Source organism: Lucilia cuprina, chromosome 6 (genome assembly GCF_022045245.1).
Source record: "Lucilia cuprina isolate Lc7/37 chromosome 6, ASM2204524v1, whole genome shotgun sequence".
Classification (NCBI taxonomy): Eukaryota; Metazoa; Arthropoda; class Insecta; order Diptera; family Calliphoridae; genus Lucilia; species Lucilia cuprina.
Window position 1 is genome coordinate 47,232,850 of NC_060954.1, and position 17,500 is coordinate 47,250,349.

The following is a 17,500-nucleotide window of genomic DNA, read 5'->3' on the forward strand; positions in this document are numbered from 1 at the left end:
CTATAGTCTAGTCTATAGTCTAGTCTATAGTCTAGTCTATAGTCTAGTCTATAGTCTAGTCTATAGTATAGTCTAGTCTATAGTCTAGTCTATAGTCTAGTCTATAGTTTAGTCTGTGATCTAGAATATTGTCCAGTCTATAGTCTAGTCTGTAGTATAGTCTGTAGTCTAGAATATTGTCCAGTCTATAGTCACTTTATAGGCTAGTCTACACTTATAGTCTAACTTATATTCTAGTCTATGGTCTAGTGTATTGTCTAGTCTGTAATCTAATATATGGTCTAGTATGTAGTCTATTCAATAGTCTAGTTAATACTTTATTCTATATGCTGGTATTTAGTCTGGTCCGTAGTATAGTTTAGTCTATTCTCAAGTCTAGTCTATCATAATCTAATAATAGCCTAGTCTTTAGTCATGTGTGAAGTCTAGACTGTAGCCTAGTCTAAAGTGTAGTCTAAAGCTAATTGGAGTCTATTGTCTAGTCGAGTCTAGAGTCAAGTCTTTAGTTTAGCATTACGTCTAGTCTATAGTCTAGTTTTTAGTATAGTTTACAGTCTAGTCTAGAACTTAGCTCACTGTAATTCGTAGAAACGATGCTAGCTGTTTGCTATTTACCCATATATTTCATAATTTGTTTATTTATTTTATTATAATTATAATATTTATTAAATTTGTTGTTTTTTATACATAAATCGTTGTTTTCTACTTTAAATTCATAATCCATGAAATTACATTTTGTTCGTTCGTTCTGTTTTTTTTTTTTTTGAGTTTTCATCTTTATTTTTATTTATTTACATATACATTAGGCTGGTCTTTAAAAAAATAAATAATTTTTAGTCTCTAGAGATGTTGTATGAAAGTTTATAACAAAATTGTATAGCAAAAAACCCTGATCCAAATGTAGTAACCTTTAAAAGGACATCCTTAGTACACTTATTTATATAGATTTACAACGGTATATATTTCCTTTTTACACAGACAAAGTAAACTAAAAAGAGGAATATAATATAAATATGCCTTTATGTAAGTGTGAATACGTGCGTGTGGGTATGTGTGTGTTTGTGTATTTAGAATTCCTTTAATATTTGTATCCCTGGTGTTTTTACTTTTGGTTTCATAAACAGGGAAAAGGAAGAAACAAAATGCAAAAAGAAAAAAAACTGATAACAATTTCCATTTTATGACTCCTTTTTTTGTAACTTTTCCTTTAGACTATATTCTTGAGCTCATATTTATATAATATTTAGTTTCTTTTTTATTATTTTTTTCACTTTTTTCTCTCTTTCCGTATCAGTAAACATTGTCATAATGTTGATTTATGAAATTTTATACTTATGTATTGATATCAAACGCCTTACCAAAGAAGGCAAAAAAAAAAAAAAAAACAAATCAAACAACAACCAGAAAATAAGGAAGAAAATAAAATGTATTGAATCCTTTTTTATTCTGCTTCAAATATTACATTGTATAGAGATGTATAGGGTGTTTGTTTGGTTTTCAAAATTAGTTATAATGTTAAAAAATTTTACTAAAATCGTTTAAAGGAGAGCTTTATACTTATTCCTTTATAAACTTGGATTAAACTTGTATTAAATCTTTATCTTAATCCTGTATAATAACTAAGTAAAAAAATATACTGCAATACATTTTAAGATAACCCATTATGCATCTAAACTCCTCATGTTTTCTAGGAAAAAACAATTATTTTTAATTTTATATTGACATAAATGAAATTGATGTAAACGGAAATTTTTGTCTATTAAAATTTATTTTCTTTTAATAACTAAATGAACAAGTAAAAGGAATAATAAAAAAATAAAATTTGATTTTATTGTTGCTGAAACTTAATGGACATTTTAAGTGTTGATCAAAGACAAAATATATAAATTAAATTGATGGGTGAATTGAAAACTAAAAACATTTTAGTAAAAAAATTAAATTAGTCAATTATACTAAAATTTTTCGTTGGCTTTAAAACTTAGACATTTTGATTAAAATTTTTGAATTTCATCATAATAGTAACTAATATGTTTCTTTTTTCTTTTATTTCAGGTAAGCTTGACATGATTTGATCTATTGGTTTATTGCAATATTTTCTTCTGTAAGTGATAATTATTTTCGTATAGAGATCCTTTTATAGTAAGGACTTACTACAACTGAAGAGGAACTGAACTGATCTGGAACTGGTACTGAACTAGAAGTGAATTAAAACTGTACTAAAACTGAACAAGAACTGAACTAGAACTAAAATAGAACTGAACTAGAACTGAACTAGAATTGAACTAGAACTGAACTAGAACTGAACTAGAACTGAACTAGAACTGAACTAGAACTGAACTAGAACTGAACTAGAACTGAACTAGAACTGAACTAGAACTGAACTAGAACTGAACTAGAACTGAACTAGAACTGAACTAGAACTGAACTAGAACTGAACTAGAACTGAACTAGAACTGAACTAGAACTGAACTAAAACTGAACTAGAACTGAACTGCAATTGAAGTACTACTAACTGACTACAACTAAATTAAAAATTAGACTTAAAATTTCTTTATTATTGATTTAAAATAAATAAAATAAATCAATCTTGTTCTAAAACAAAAATATTACAAGAATGTATAATTCTGTTTTTAAATTATTTAAAATACTGCATGACATAAATCACTACAAATATCGATAACAAAAATGAACTGAAACTGTTTTGCAGCAAATGCATGTAAGAAAAAGAAAGATTTCCTTTTATAAGAAACCAAAAAATAACGACAAATCATTTGCACTGCAACATGTAAAAGGAAACAGATTTAAGACACAACAAGCAGAAGAAACACATTAAAAAGCTACCCTGCAAGTCTTTTGCACTCAAAACTATTTACCCAAAAATATATTCTACGATAATATTTTGAACTTGCCGTTTTAAGGATTCTGTATATCGTGCGCGTGTGTATTGTGCATGTTCTATTAATGCTGTGAAAATGACGAAATTTTTTTTCAACATTTTACTAGTGTCACGTATGCAACACTTGTGCCAATAACAGATTTAAACAAATATTCGTGCGTTTGTGTGTTATAAATAGATTTTGATCATGTTTCGTTTCATTTTGTCAGCTAATGGCTTCCTTTAACAGTAAACAGTTCCAAACGCCATCACCAGTGAAGCGTTTTTCTGCTGAATGAAAACAAATATTTTAAACAATATTAATTTAACACTTTGTCAGAGTTAAGTGTGGCGGTGCAACTAAGTTTTTCACTTGACTTTTGTTAATTGAAAAAATAAGCAATTTTCTTGTAGTTGTAAACAAGAATGCAATAAAACTAAAACAATGTTTAAAATGAGCACGAGTGGTAGATGGATAGATAGATAGATAGATAGATAGATAGATAGATAGATAGATAGATAGATAGGTAGGTAGGTAGATATATAGATAGATAGATAGATAGATACAAGGAAAGATAGATAGTTAGATAGATAGATAGATAGATAGATAGATAGATAGATAGATAGATAGATAGATAGATAGATAGATAGATAGATAGATAGATAGATAGATAGATAGATAGATAGATAGATAGATAAATAGATAGATAGATAGATAGATAGATAGATAGATTAAAATTATTTCAATTTTTTTAAAATTATAATATTTATTAAAAATAAATTGTTATTGTTTTTGTTTAATTCCTTTTTTCTGATCTCTTCAGTCTTACTATTAATTTAATTATATTGTTTTTGTTATTTTTTAATTTAATTACTTTATAGTATACACGTTTAAAATAACTGCATACGTTTAAAATAACTGTATATAAATATTTATATACAGTTTCAGATAAACATAATACACATTGTTATTGTTATATTTTTAAAAGAAATTAACATGCATTAAATCTATAAAAATATTTTATGAATTCATTATTAAAAATTCTTCTGATTTTTTACTACAGAGATACATATTAATGTTTAAATAACGTTAAAGCTTAAATAACTTGCATTCATGATATTAACGTAATAGTTACATTGATTAGATTTCATTGGATTAACAAAATATATTTCATTACATTTTTATAAGATTTTTGATATTTTATGAATTTATTGATGAATTTTTTATGAAAATTAACTATTCGTTTAATGGGAATATTCATTAAACGATAAATCCAACAAAATGTATTGAATGTCAGTCAATAAGCGCCATTTTCATGAACCCCACATCTGTTTTAATCGCACATTGTTTCTTCATATTTTCACTTGTTTCTTACTGTGCGAATTATTAAAATTTTTCTTTGTATGAATTTGCCTTGAGAAAGATTAAGATCACAATGTGACAGCAAGTAATGAAGTTTTTATTGAAAAGCGATGAAATCAGATAAAAGAAGAATATTTATTAAATATGTATATTTTAAGAATCATTTTCATAGAATTAACAATGTGTGGAAAAGGATTTTCCATGTAGATGAAGAATTTCATTTATTTGAAAACATATAATGGCACCCTACATCAGGCATGGCAAATTAAGTAATATTGTACAGTATTGTAATTTGACAGATACTTGTGAATGCTATAATAGACTAGGCAATATAATATTCCAAAGAGATGTTAAAAGTCTAGTCAACAAGAATGGTCAAAGACCTTACAGTATTTTAATACATCTACTAAACAAAAGACTTGTCATAGCCTGGTCAATAGACTAGTCAGTAGAGTCCTTAGAGTTATCACTAGCCTAGTCTCTACACTACTTCATAGAGCAATTTTCAGAGAAGTCTTTAGTCAAGTCAATGGGTAGTCTTTTAACTAGTCCCTACCTAGACAGTCAATAGTATAGTTCAATTACCATTCACTTTATATATTCATAGGCTAATCCTTTGACTAGTCTTTGAACTAGTCAATAGTCTTTTCGCTAGACTAGTCAATGATTAGTTCATAGAATAGTCAATGGTTTGAACATAAACTACTCAAGAGATCATTCAAATGGATATATAGTAGAAAAGTTTCTAAACTAGACCCTAGACTAGTCCAGGCTACACATTATCTTCTAAACTAGTCCTCAACTAGACAGTTATTAGATTTGTTCATTAACTTTTCTCTTTCTGGACTAGTAAATATATATGTCAATCGAGTATTCAATGATAGAACATAGAAAATTGAAGATACCATTCTATGAACCAGTTCCATAAACTGGTCAATAGACTACTCCCCCCTAGACATGTCACTTAACTAGTCACTGACTACTCCATAAACAAAACCATAGACAAGTCCATAGACTAATACTATGACTATCTAATAGACAAGTCCTTGGAAATGATTAGTATATAAACTTGACAAAGACTTCGTTTACGAAGTCTTTTTGTATTATAAGTGTATTACATTGTCTAAGGACTAGTCTTCAGACTTGTCTAATGACTAGTTCCTACACTACTTCATAGAATGAGTCCATAAACTAATTTCTAAATCAAACAATATATAAATCAATAGACAAGTTCCTTACCAGACAATAGATTAGTCCATTAAGTAGCCGGTAGAACTGTTTCTACGTAGTCAATGTCGATAGTCGTGTTTCTAGACTAATCAATATACATGCATACATGTTTGTAAGCGAGCGTGGTAAGCACTTCTTTAACTCCCTATTTGTAAGCGAATGTACAAGTACTTGCCTCCCATGACATCCCCGTGTTAAAATAATGACTTAAAATGTTAATGAAGAAGTAGTGAAAAGCGGCTTTTTAACTCATTACTTTTCAATGTAAGTTTTTCTTGATCATATACACAGAACAGTTTAGAGGTCATTAAGTCCATAAAGTGATCAATATCGTTTAATACCCAGAATAATCTCTAATCTAGTTAATAGGTTGAACTAGTCCCCAAAACAGACGGGTTAATAGACTAGCTGGACCCTAAAATATTGCTTAGACTAATACCTTGACAGTCAATGTCTCTTCTAATGATAAAAACAAAATCAATTGATTATTTTATGTAACCTTGGTAATATAGCAGGTAATGTAATTGACTTTAATGGTAGAAAGTTGAATGAATCCTGCATCTCTCATTTGATTTCAACATGAAATCCAATATCTTAAGTTCTTACTTAGAAAAAATGGGGTTTCTCTTTCTCCGTTATTTCTTAAATGTTAAAAAAAATATATTTGTATATACATTACCTTACCACTTCCGTGTAATTTATATGATACCATCTTTCGTTTAATAACATAATTATGACATCCAATGTTTTAAGTTCTCACTAAGAAGCAGGTGTTTTTCTCATACTCTCTCTCTCCTTGTTTTCTTAAATGCTTTTAAACATGTCTAGATTTGTATATACATTACCTAACTACTTGTGTGTAATGTATATGATAACACAATTTTACGTTATATTTGTAAACATGATTTTTATACATTTTTACTTTATTTGATAAATATATATATATATAAAAAATTTATTTCATTTTATTTTCTCTCCTGCTTGTCTGCCAACAAAAATCACGTGTCAAATAATTCCGTCATTTTTTATTTATTTCTTAATATTAAATTTTTTTCTTTTTCATTTGACAAGTTTTCTTTATGCGAAGGATATAGTAGATTTTATACAACAAACTGTGTTTTTTTATAGATTTATAGTAATGCACTTTTAAGGCAACAATCTAATAATAATGAAATTTGAATTCTTAGAAATTTAATTAAAGATTTTATTGGATTTTTTTGGTGAAAAGATTTAATAGAAAGTCCTACCCCACGGTGGTCTTTTTCATCCACTGGGTAGACTTGACAACGGTCTACCATCGCCCCTTTATCCTTCAATGAAGAACTCAGGTGGCAATTTGTGTACATTGGATATGACCGGTCCATGTACAAGCACTTTGCTGAAGTACTCGAGCTATCTAATCTCTGATCATTGGATGGCCTCTATTGATTCGGCAACAGCAGCTAGAGATGTAAGCGGTGGACTGAAGCACGAATCCATTAAATAAGCCTAGGACAATGTTCTTACTTACAGGGGCACATTGTGGTAATTCTGATATGAACAGAGTATATTCTGAACATATCTGGACAAGGAAGGAAAATTTAATGGTATGATTTGTATATGATACCTTTCATCCATCATCATACAACCCAGCACACATCTAATTCAAACGACACATTTATTATAGGTAGACGGTGGGTGGGTGATGTCCGCCGTACCCCACATTCATCCCGTACTATATACAATTAATTCCAACTCATATCCAACGCTTAGTCCCACAGTCACTTCTCTGTGGGGTATCTGTTGATTCGGCAACAGCGCCGAACTTTTTCCGAAATATTGACTTTACCTTACATCAGTCTTTTAACCGCCACTTACTCTTCCCGCGAATTTGGGTTTAAACTACAGCCACTACATGGATCCCGAAGGAACCTCAGCCAACTAACCAGCCAGGACACAGTCCTGCGGGCAACTGTCCACCCGTAGTACCAGGTTATGCGGTGCTCTGGTCTGACCTCTTTTTCATTCTATGCAAGAACTAAGCCAGGCAGTAGACTGCAACCAATTTTTTAGTCCCGGCCAGACTAGAGGTATTGGGCATCTCTTTATAAACCGAGACTGCAATACCATCAAGGTGGAGGCTTCACCAAGGTAACATGCCCCTGGGGGGAAGTTAAATGGTGATGTAAATTTCCCCTAAATTTTCAGAGTAAAAAAGAGGTTAAGTAAGTAGTTCGTCTTTGTAAATATAATTACTTACAATGTTATTTGCAAGTCATTCCACGGCTCCTTTATTGTAATGCAGACGGTATATAGTAGTGATTGAAAAGTCATAACAAGTCATTAGCAATTATTTGCTGGGTTTTATATCGAAAGCTAAATATTATAACAATAATCTGGCTGTGAGTCCATTATTAAGATAGACTTTCAGTTTCAGTGATAATCATAAACTCAATTTACTTCACAACCAACCGCGTTGTTTCCATTTTCCCTTTCCCTGTTTAAACATTGTAACTCTTCTTTCATTAGTTTTTAATTTTAACAAAAAATAAAAGTAAAACTTTGAGTAATAAAAAAACCAAAGATTTGTTTATATATTTATTTTTTTACCTTTTTTTTCCAACTACATGACTGTAAATTTGAGTTTAGTTGGTGGTTGGTTGGTTGCATGGTTGTTTGGTGAGCGGTGGGCATTAAGCTAAATGCATTTTACTTGTTTTATAATAAAATGAAAACAAAAATATTTTAAAGCAAATTTTGTTGACAATTTTTTTTTATTTGAAATTGTTAAGTAAAATAGTTTTCGTTGGTATTTATTTAGTGATGGAAATCTCTTTCTCCTGGTTTTTTCCCATTACTCTCTGGTAGTCACAGGATTTTGCCGTGGTTTTAACGGAAAAAATAATTTAATTCATTTCTTGTGAGTTTTTTTTTTCAAATAAAGAAAAAAAGTTAATAAATATAAAATAGAATTTGTGGTCTTGACGGTTTTTGTTTATTTTTATTCTTCTCGGTTTTTTTTCAAGATTAATGCAAAAACTTTAATTTACTAAAGACATAAGAAATACAACAATAACAAGAGAAATACAACAGCTGTTAAGCTAACAGCAAAATTAACTTTAAATGATATTTGATGTATAAATAGTTTTTTAGAACATTTTTTTAGAAATCATAGCATAGTTTTAGGTGTTAGTATTTTAACTAATTGCATTGCATACTTTTAGGTGTAGAAGAAAAAGTTATAATGAAAAAGAGTTTAAGTTTTTGAAGAAAATATTTAATAAACTTTCCTTATTTTTATAGAAAATGTTTAATAAATTTTCCTTTTTTATAAATTTAAAAAAAAAAAATATTTTTATTCGAATTTTTAATAAATTTTCTTTTTTTATATAAAATTTTTAATAAATTTTCCTTTTTTTCGGAAAATTTTCAATAAACAACAAGTAACTATTTTAATCAGCTGTTAGGCTAACAGCAAGTTTAACTCTGGTATTGGTATTTGGTGTATTAATAGTTTTTTTAGAGAAATTTCGTTTAAAATTAATCATAGCATAGCTTAAGGTGTTAGTGTTTTAACTAATTGCATTGCATACTTTTAGGTGTAAAAGAAAAATTATAATGAAAAGGAGTTTAAGTTTTTGTAGAAAATATTAAAACTTTCCTTTTTTTATAGAAATTTTAAAATTAATGTTCCTTTTTTACAAAAATTTTCAATAAATTTATTTTTTAACAATTTTTAATAAATTTTCTTTTTCATAGATTTTTGCATAAAATTTTCTCTTCTTTTTCATAGAATTTTTTTTTAGAAGTTTTTTAATAAATTTCTTTTTTTTATAAAAAGTTTTCAATAATTATACCCTACACCACTTTAGTGGGGAGGTTATATTGGGTTTGTGCTGATGTTTGTAACAATAATAATATTGGTCCTATACCCACCTTAAAGTATACCAATCGGCTCAGAATCATTTTCTGAGTCGATTTAGCAACAATTTTGAAGATAATTGAATGAAATTTGGTACATGATCTTCTATTGTCCCAGGACCCATCCCCCCGGGGGCATGTTACCTTGGCGAGACCTCCGCCTTGGTGTTATTGCAATCCCGGGGTATAAAGAGGTGGCCCAACTGAAAAATTGGCTGTTTCAGTATACTGTTTGGCTTAGTCCTTACGTAGATTGGCAGAGGTCAGACCAGAGCACCGCATAATCTGGTACTACGGGTGGCCAGTTGCCCGCAGGACTATGTCCTGGCTGGTCAGTTAGTTGAGGTTCCTTCGGGATCCACGTAGTGGCTGTGGTTTAAACCCAAATTCGCGGGAAGAGTAAGTGGCGGTTAAAAGACTGATGCATGATGATGGTCAATATTTCGGGATAAGTTCGGTGCTGTTGCCGAAAATCAAGAGATACCCCACAGAGGAGTGACTGTGGGACTAAGCGTTGGAAATTTTCCTTCCTTGTCCAGATATGTTCAGAGTATACTCTGTTCATATCAGACTTGCCACAGCGTGTCACTGTGAGTAAGAACAATGTTTACGGCTTATTGATGGATCGTGCTTCGTTCCACCGGTTACGTCTCTAGGTGCTGTTGCCGAATCAACAGAGCCATAGTTGTGTGGTTGTCTTTCAACGTGACTACTTTGGCAAGAGATTAGAAAGCTCGAGTACTCCAGCAAAGTACTTGCGCATGGACCGGTCATAGCCAATGTGCAAAAATTGCCACCTGAGTTTTCATTGAAGACAAAGGGGCGATGGTAGACCGTTCTCAAGTCTACCCTGTGGATGAAAAAGACCACCGTGAGATAAGGCCGACACGGCAGGTGCTCACGTTACAACTCTCGACAGTCTGTCCCAGGACCCAATTGAAAATGGTTAAGATCGGTCAATTATTTCACCTAGCCCCCATACAACTGTACCCCCGAATAAGGCTTGTAAACATTGTAATCAAACAGGTCGCAATTTTAGAGATAATTCAATGAAATTTGGCACATGATCATTTGAACATTTATACGAAAATCTCAATATATTTGTCCAATTCACAATCGATAAAACGATAACGACGTTTTAGAGTTGTATGTCATAAAAATTTTTCAAATATTTTTTTTAACAAAAACATATCAATAATGAAAAAAATTAATTTTTTATAAAAAATTTAAAATTTATTTTTTTTTTTAGCAAAAAATTTTATTTTATGAGAGAATTTTTAATCAATTTCCATTTTGTTAAAGAATTTTCAAAAAATTTTCTTTTTTTTTATAAACAATTTCAAAAATTGATTTACATCCTTGTAAACTTTATGATTTCATCTTTTTAAGAATTTAGTTTTTCCACAACCATTACATTTTCAACAATTTATTAAAACTCAACACTCACACACATACATATATTTATGTATTTATTTAAACATGACCTTTTTATCCTTCTTCATGCTATGGCAACATTAATCTGAAAATAAAAGTTGTATTTTTCTAAAAAGAAAAAGTTTCATTTTTTGGCAAAGTGGTTAAGAAGTTTGAGTCCTTGCTGCCATATTGCTTAACTTGCACTTGCACTAGTTTTATATATAAGTTTACGAAATAAAAATGAACAAAATTCTTATTGCAAAAAAAAAAAAATAAATAAATAAAATTACATATTTTCTAATGTTTCATTACATTATTATTATTATGTAACTTAAATTAAACAAAATGTTTAGAAAATATTTATTCAGAAAAAATAAATGAAACCAAAAAAAAAACATAAAATGAAAAGGAAGTCTTATTTGTAAGTTTAATCCTCGAAAACATAACAAAAACTTATAGTGAGTTATTATCAGGATATTCAGGGATGGAAATTTTCATTTAAATTTTTCATTTTATAGACAAGATGTGTTAAATGTTCTTTTTTGGAAAAAAATTTGCCCAAATTTTTCATATTCCATCTCTGATGCTATTGTTGATGCGAAAATTACACAGAAAATCATATTGTTGAACTGTGTTCCAAGATGTTGCAAGTGAGATTGCATGCAGATTAGTTGTTAGTTCCTGGTAAGATTTGTCTTCCCTTTAACTTGTTGTAGGTTGCATTTAAAACAACAATAACATTCAAAACGAAATCTGTTAGATTTGTTAGAAGAGAAACTATAAATGTATGGAAAAGGATTAACTGTCTTTTTTCTCTACAATTTTCTCTATCCACCAAAAAAATGTAATTCTTGTTAAAGGTCCTTAGGAAAAAAAAAATAATTCTCTAGTAACTTGCCTAGTCTCAGATACTTTTTTTACATATTTTCTAGAGATATTTCATTAAATTTAAAATTTTGAATCTCAAAACAACATCTGTTGCCACGTGTTGTTTCCTTTATTCAAGACAACAAATATTGTTGGTGTTGTTCTATAGAGTCCCAAAAACAATATTCTCTAATTTTGTATTCCCTGTTATTGTTTCTTTTATCTACTCTTTGGCATATGTTAAACCTTCTTCGAAAAAATGAAAATAAAACTGAAAATTTTAAGTGACATTTTGTTATTTCGAAAAAATGTGAATAAATAAAAGAAGAACAAAAATTCAAATATTTTTTTTTCATGTTTTGCATACTGTTTGGCCTTTTCTATTTTTGCATTAAGTTAATTTGCAATTTTAGTATGAAGTTTAGTATTTTGAAATACTTTACAGGAGCATAAAATGTCCTGTAGTCGTTGTAACTATAAATTGGTTTAACTTATGATAGATAGATAGATAGATAGATAGATAGATAGATAGATAGATAGATAGATAGATAGATAGATAGATAGATAGATAGATAGATAGATAGATAGATAGATAGATAGATAGATAGATATATAGATAGATAGATAGATAGATAGATAGATAGATAGATAGATAGATAGATAGATAGATAGATAGATAGATAGATAGATAGATAGATAGATAGATAGATAGCTAGATAGATAGATAGATAGATAGATAGATAGATAGATAGATAGATAGATAGATAGATAGATAGATAGATAGAGAAATAGAGAAATAGAGAAATAGAGAAATAGATGGGGAATGTCGAGAGTTTTAACGTGAGCAACTGCCATGACGACCTTATCTCACGGTGGTCTTTTTCATACACAGGGTAGACTTGAGAACGGACTACCATTGCCCCTTTGTTCTTCAATGAAGAACGCAGGTGGCAATATTTGTACATTGGTTCTGATCGGTCCATGCACAAGTACTTTGCTGGAGTACTCGAACTATCTTATCTCTTGACCATTGGATGGCCTCTGTTGATTCGGCAACAGCAGCTAGAGACGTAACCGGTAGACAGAAGTACGATCCATCAATAAGCCGTAGATATTGTTCTTAATCACAGAGACACACTGTGGTAATTCTGATATGAACAGAGTAAACTCTGAACATATCTAGACGATGAAATTAAATTCAATTTTATCAAATGTATATGATACCTTTCATCCATCATCATTCAACCCAGCACACATCTTATTCATACGACACATTCATAAGAGAAAAACATACGACACATTCATTATAGGTAGGCGGATGGGGTAAAGCCCGCCGAACCTCACATTCATCCCGTACCATATACAATTAATACAAACTCATTTCCAACGCTTAGTCCCACAGTCACTCTACTGTGGGGTATCTGTTGTTTTGACTATATATTGACTATTATCATGCATGCAGTCTTTTAACCGCTACTTACTCTCCCCTCGAATTTGGGTTTAAACCACAGCCACTATGTGGATCCCAAAGGATCCTCAACCAACTGACCAGCCAGGACATAGTCCTGCGGGCAGGTTATGCGGTGCTCTTGTCGGACCTTTGGTAATCTATGCAAGGACTAAGCCAGGGAGTAGACTGGAACTAATGTTTAGTCCCGGTCAGACTAGAGGTATTGGCCACCTCTATATACCCCGGGATTGATATAACACCAAGGCGGAGGTCTCGCCAAGCTAACATGCCCCCGGGGGGAGATAAATAGGGATTAAATATACAATAAACAAGTTGTAACAGTCTTTGTATTTTAAATAATTCTACTCTTTACTATAATAGTATCGCCTTTCATAGCTAGAAGATTTCGAAAATTTTAAAGTTTAACAAGTTTATATATATCCAATTTATTACAAAATTCAACCTAAATTTTTACTTCTTCCAAAAATTTTCCCACAACTTACTCCTTTTAATATGCTGATAGTGTAGTCATCTTTATCTATATTTATATTTCTACCATTTATATTTCTTATAAAACTATTTCGAATTTTGATGGCAACTTTATAGTTTTATTTTCTGCAAAAAAAAAAAAAAATAGAAACTCATTCGAATGCATCTTAACAGCATGTTAAGTTTATGGTTTATTTTATGCAAAATGTACAATATAATTTTTTTTTGCTCTTAAAGAATTTTCTATTCTACATATTTTATTATTTTGAAAGTTTTTATTTTATTCCTGTTGCAAATTGCTACAAATCATTTACTTTTGCTGGGTTCAACAAAAATTTTGTTTGTGGTTCCTTGCATGTGCATCAGTATATGTATGGATGTGTATGATTGTATGTGATTTTTGTTTTATAAAGTTTGTGTTTTTTTTATTTTGTTGCATGAGTTAAAAGTTGAATACATATTTGTTGCCAACAACTAACTTTGTTGACAAAATAAGTGGGTTGATGTTGTACTCATTTTTTGTTTGTATTTTATTTTCCTATATAAAAAACAATATTCTCTTAACTTATTTTGATAAGATTTTATTTTGCTTAGTTTATATTGTTTGCCATTTTTGTTTGTCTTGTCAGGTTTTTGGTAATAGAAAAATTAAATTTGTTATCTTGAGATCACATTTCATGACAATATATCAATTTTCTATATTGTTCTCTAATGTTTTTTTATTAAAAGGAAATTGTTTTAAATAAAGATAGATTTCTAAAGCACCAATATAAAGATAGAAGGATATATGGATAGATAGATTGATAGATAGATAGATAGATAGATAGATAGATAGATAGATAGATAGATAGATAGATAGATAGATAGATAGATAGATAGATAGATAGATAGATAGATAAATAGATAGATAGATAGATAGATAGATAGATAGATAGATAGATAGATAGATAGATAGATAGATAGATAGATAGATAGATAGATAGATAGATAGATAGTTAGATAGATAGATAGATAGATAGATAGATAGGTAGATAGATAGATAGATAGATAGATAGATAGATAGATAGATAGATAGATAGATAGATAGATAGAGATAGATAGATAGATAGATAGATAGATAGATAGTTAGATAGATAGATAGATAGATAGATAGATAGATAGATAGATAGATAGATAGATAGATAGATAGATAGATAGATAGATAGATAGATAGATAGATAGATAGATAGATAGATAGATAGATAGATAGATAGATAGATAGATAGATAGATAGTTAGATAGATAGATAGATAGATAGATAGATAGATAGATAGATAGATAGATAGATAGATAGATAGATAGATAGATAGATAGATAGATAGATAGATAGATAGATGGATAGATAGATAGATAGGACCTAGCTCGAGCTACTATCGGGGTCATCGGGTGGCGGATAGCTGAACGACCTACAGATATGTAGACCAGCTGAATTTAATAAGCAGTCCCCGACCATGAGCGGCAAAGTTCGAGGGTGTGCTAAAAAAAGGCCACAGAAGCCTGGCGATGACATTGTGACATGGCGATTAGATGCCGCCAGTAAGTAGGCATTTCCCATAGGAGGTACCCTCCGGAGGGGTGTAATTGGAGGCGTGACGTCTTCGTGGTTCAAATTGAGCGGCTCCCTGCTATTGCTGCAAAAAAAACTCCTAGCGGTTAGGACAAAAACGCTACGGGTAGGATATCCGAATAAAAAACAAAAATGGAAAAGCTCAATGAAGGAAATTCACTTACGGTACAGGGATTAATAACCCCAGTATCGGCGGTTTAAGGTGGTGCGCGAGCAGGCCACCAGTCGTCGATATCCAACTTTGCCAGGCTATGCGATAAGATCTAGTCTATAGTCTAGTCTTTAGTCTAGTCTATAGTCTAGCCAATAGTCTAGTCTATAGTCTAGCCAATAGTCTAGTCTATAGTCTAGTCTATAGTCTAGTCAATAGTCTAGTCTATAGTCTAGTCTATAGTCTAGTCTATAGTCTAGTTTATAGTCTAGTCTATTGTCTAGTCAATAGTCTAGTCTATAGTCTAGTCTATAGTCTAGTCTATAGTCTAGTCTATAGTCTAGTCTATAGTCTAGTCTATAGTCTAGTCTATAGTCTAGTCTATAGTCTAGTCTGTAGTCTAGTCTATAGTCTAGTCTATAGTCTAGTCTATAGTCTAGTCTATAGTCTAGTCTATAGTCTAGTCTATAGTCTAGTCTATAGTCTAGTCTATAGTCTAGTCTATAGTCTAGTCTATAGTCTAGTCTATAGTCTAGTCTATAGTCTAGTCTATAGTCTAGTCTATAGTCTAGTCTATAGTCTAGTCTATAGTCTAGTCTATAGTCTAGTCTATAGTCTAGTCTATAGTCTAGTCTATAGTCTAGTCTATAGTCTAGTCTATAATCTAGTCTATAGTCTAGTCTATAGTCTAGTCTATAGTCTAGTCTATAGTCTAGTCTATAGTCTAGTCTATAGTCTAGTCTATAGTCTAGTCTATAGTCTAGTCTATAGTCTAGTCTATAGTCTATCCTATAGTCTAGTCTATAGTCTAGTCTATAGTCTAGTCTATAGTCTAGTCTATAGTCTAGTCTATAGTCTAGTCTATAGTCTAGTCTATAGTCTAGTCTATAGTCTAGTCTATAGTCTAGTCTATAGTCTAGTCTATAGTCTAGTCTATAGTCTAGTCTATAGTCTAGTCTATAGTCTAGTCTATAGTCTAGTCTATAGTCTAGTCTATAGTCTAGTCTATAGTCTAGTCTATAGTCTAGTCTATAGTCTAGTCTATAGTCTAGTCTATAGTCTAGTCTATAGTCTAGTCTATAGTCTAGTCTATAGTCTAGTCTATAGTCTAGTCTATAGTCTAGTCTATAGTCTAGTCTATAGTCTAGTCTATAGTCTAGTCTATAGTCTAGTCTATAGTCTAGTCTATAGTCTAGTCTATAGTCTAGTCTATAGTCTAGTCTATAGTCTAGTCTATAGTCTAGTCTATAGTCTAGTCTATAGTCTAGTCTATAGTCTAGTCTATAGTCTAGTCTATAGTCTAGTCTATAGTCTAGTCTATAGTCTAGTCTATAGTCTAGTCTATAGTCTAGTCTAGTCTATAGTCTAGTCTATAGTCTAGTCTATAGTCTAGTCTATAGTCTAGTCTATAGTCTAGTCTATAGTCTAGTCTATAGTCTAGTCTATAGTCTAGTCTATAGTCTAGTCTATAGTCTAGTCTATAGTCTAGTCTATAGTCTAGTCTATAGTCTAGTCTATAGTCTAGTCTATAGTCTAGTCTATAGTCTAGTCTATAGTCTAGTCTATAGTCTAGTCTATAGTCTAGTCTATAGTCTAGTCTATAGTCTAGTCTATAGTCTAGTCTATAGTCTAGTCTATAGTCTAGTCTATAGTCTAGTCTATAGTCTAGTCTATAGTCTAGTCTATAGTCTAGTCTATAGTCTAGTCTATAGTCTAGTCTATAGTCTAGTCTATAGTCTAGTCTATAGTCTAGTCTATAGTCTGTCTATAGTCTAGTCTATAGACTAGTCTATAGTCTAGTCTATAGTCTAGTCTATAGTCTAGTCTATAGTCTAGTCTATAGTCTAGTCTATAGTCTAGTCTATAGTCTAGTCTATAGTCTAGTCTATAGTCTAGTCTATAGTCTAGTCTATAGTCTAGTCTATAGTCTAGTCTATAGTCTAGTCTATAGTCTAGTCTATAGTCTAGTCTATAGTCTAGTCTATAGTCTAGTCTATAGTCTAGTCTATAGTCTAGTCTATAGTCTAGTCTATAGTCTAGTCTATAGTCTAGTCTATAGTCTAGTCTATAGTCTAGTCTATAGTCTAGCCTATAGTCTAGTCTATAGTCCTGTCTATAGTCTAGTCTATAGTCTAGTCTATCGTATAGTCTAT

General features: G+C 30.6%; 1 protein-coding gene across 3 annotated transcripts in view; it reads left to right on the plus strand.

Annotated features, from left to right (window-relative positions):
• The window catches only part of LOC124420554, a 154,981-nt gene that overhangs the window by 122,456 nt on the left and 15,025 nt on the right, over positions 1 to 17,500 (plus strand). Inside the window, exon 2 of one of the 3 annotated variants that reach the window (XM_046953812.1) lies at positions 2,053 to 2,082. The exons of the other annotated variants lie outside the window; for them this stretch is intronic. Within the exon in view, the coding sequence (XP_046809768.1) occupies positions 2,053 to 2,067 (15 nt within the window). The 3' untranslated portion in view covers positions 2,068 to 2,082. Of the gene's footprint in view, positions 1 to 2,052; positions 2,083 to 17,500 lie in introns of those variants that run through there. 3 annotated transcript variants of the gene reach the window in all.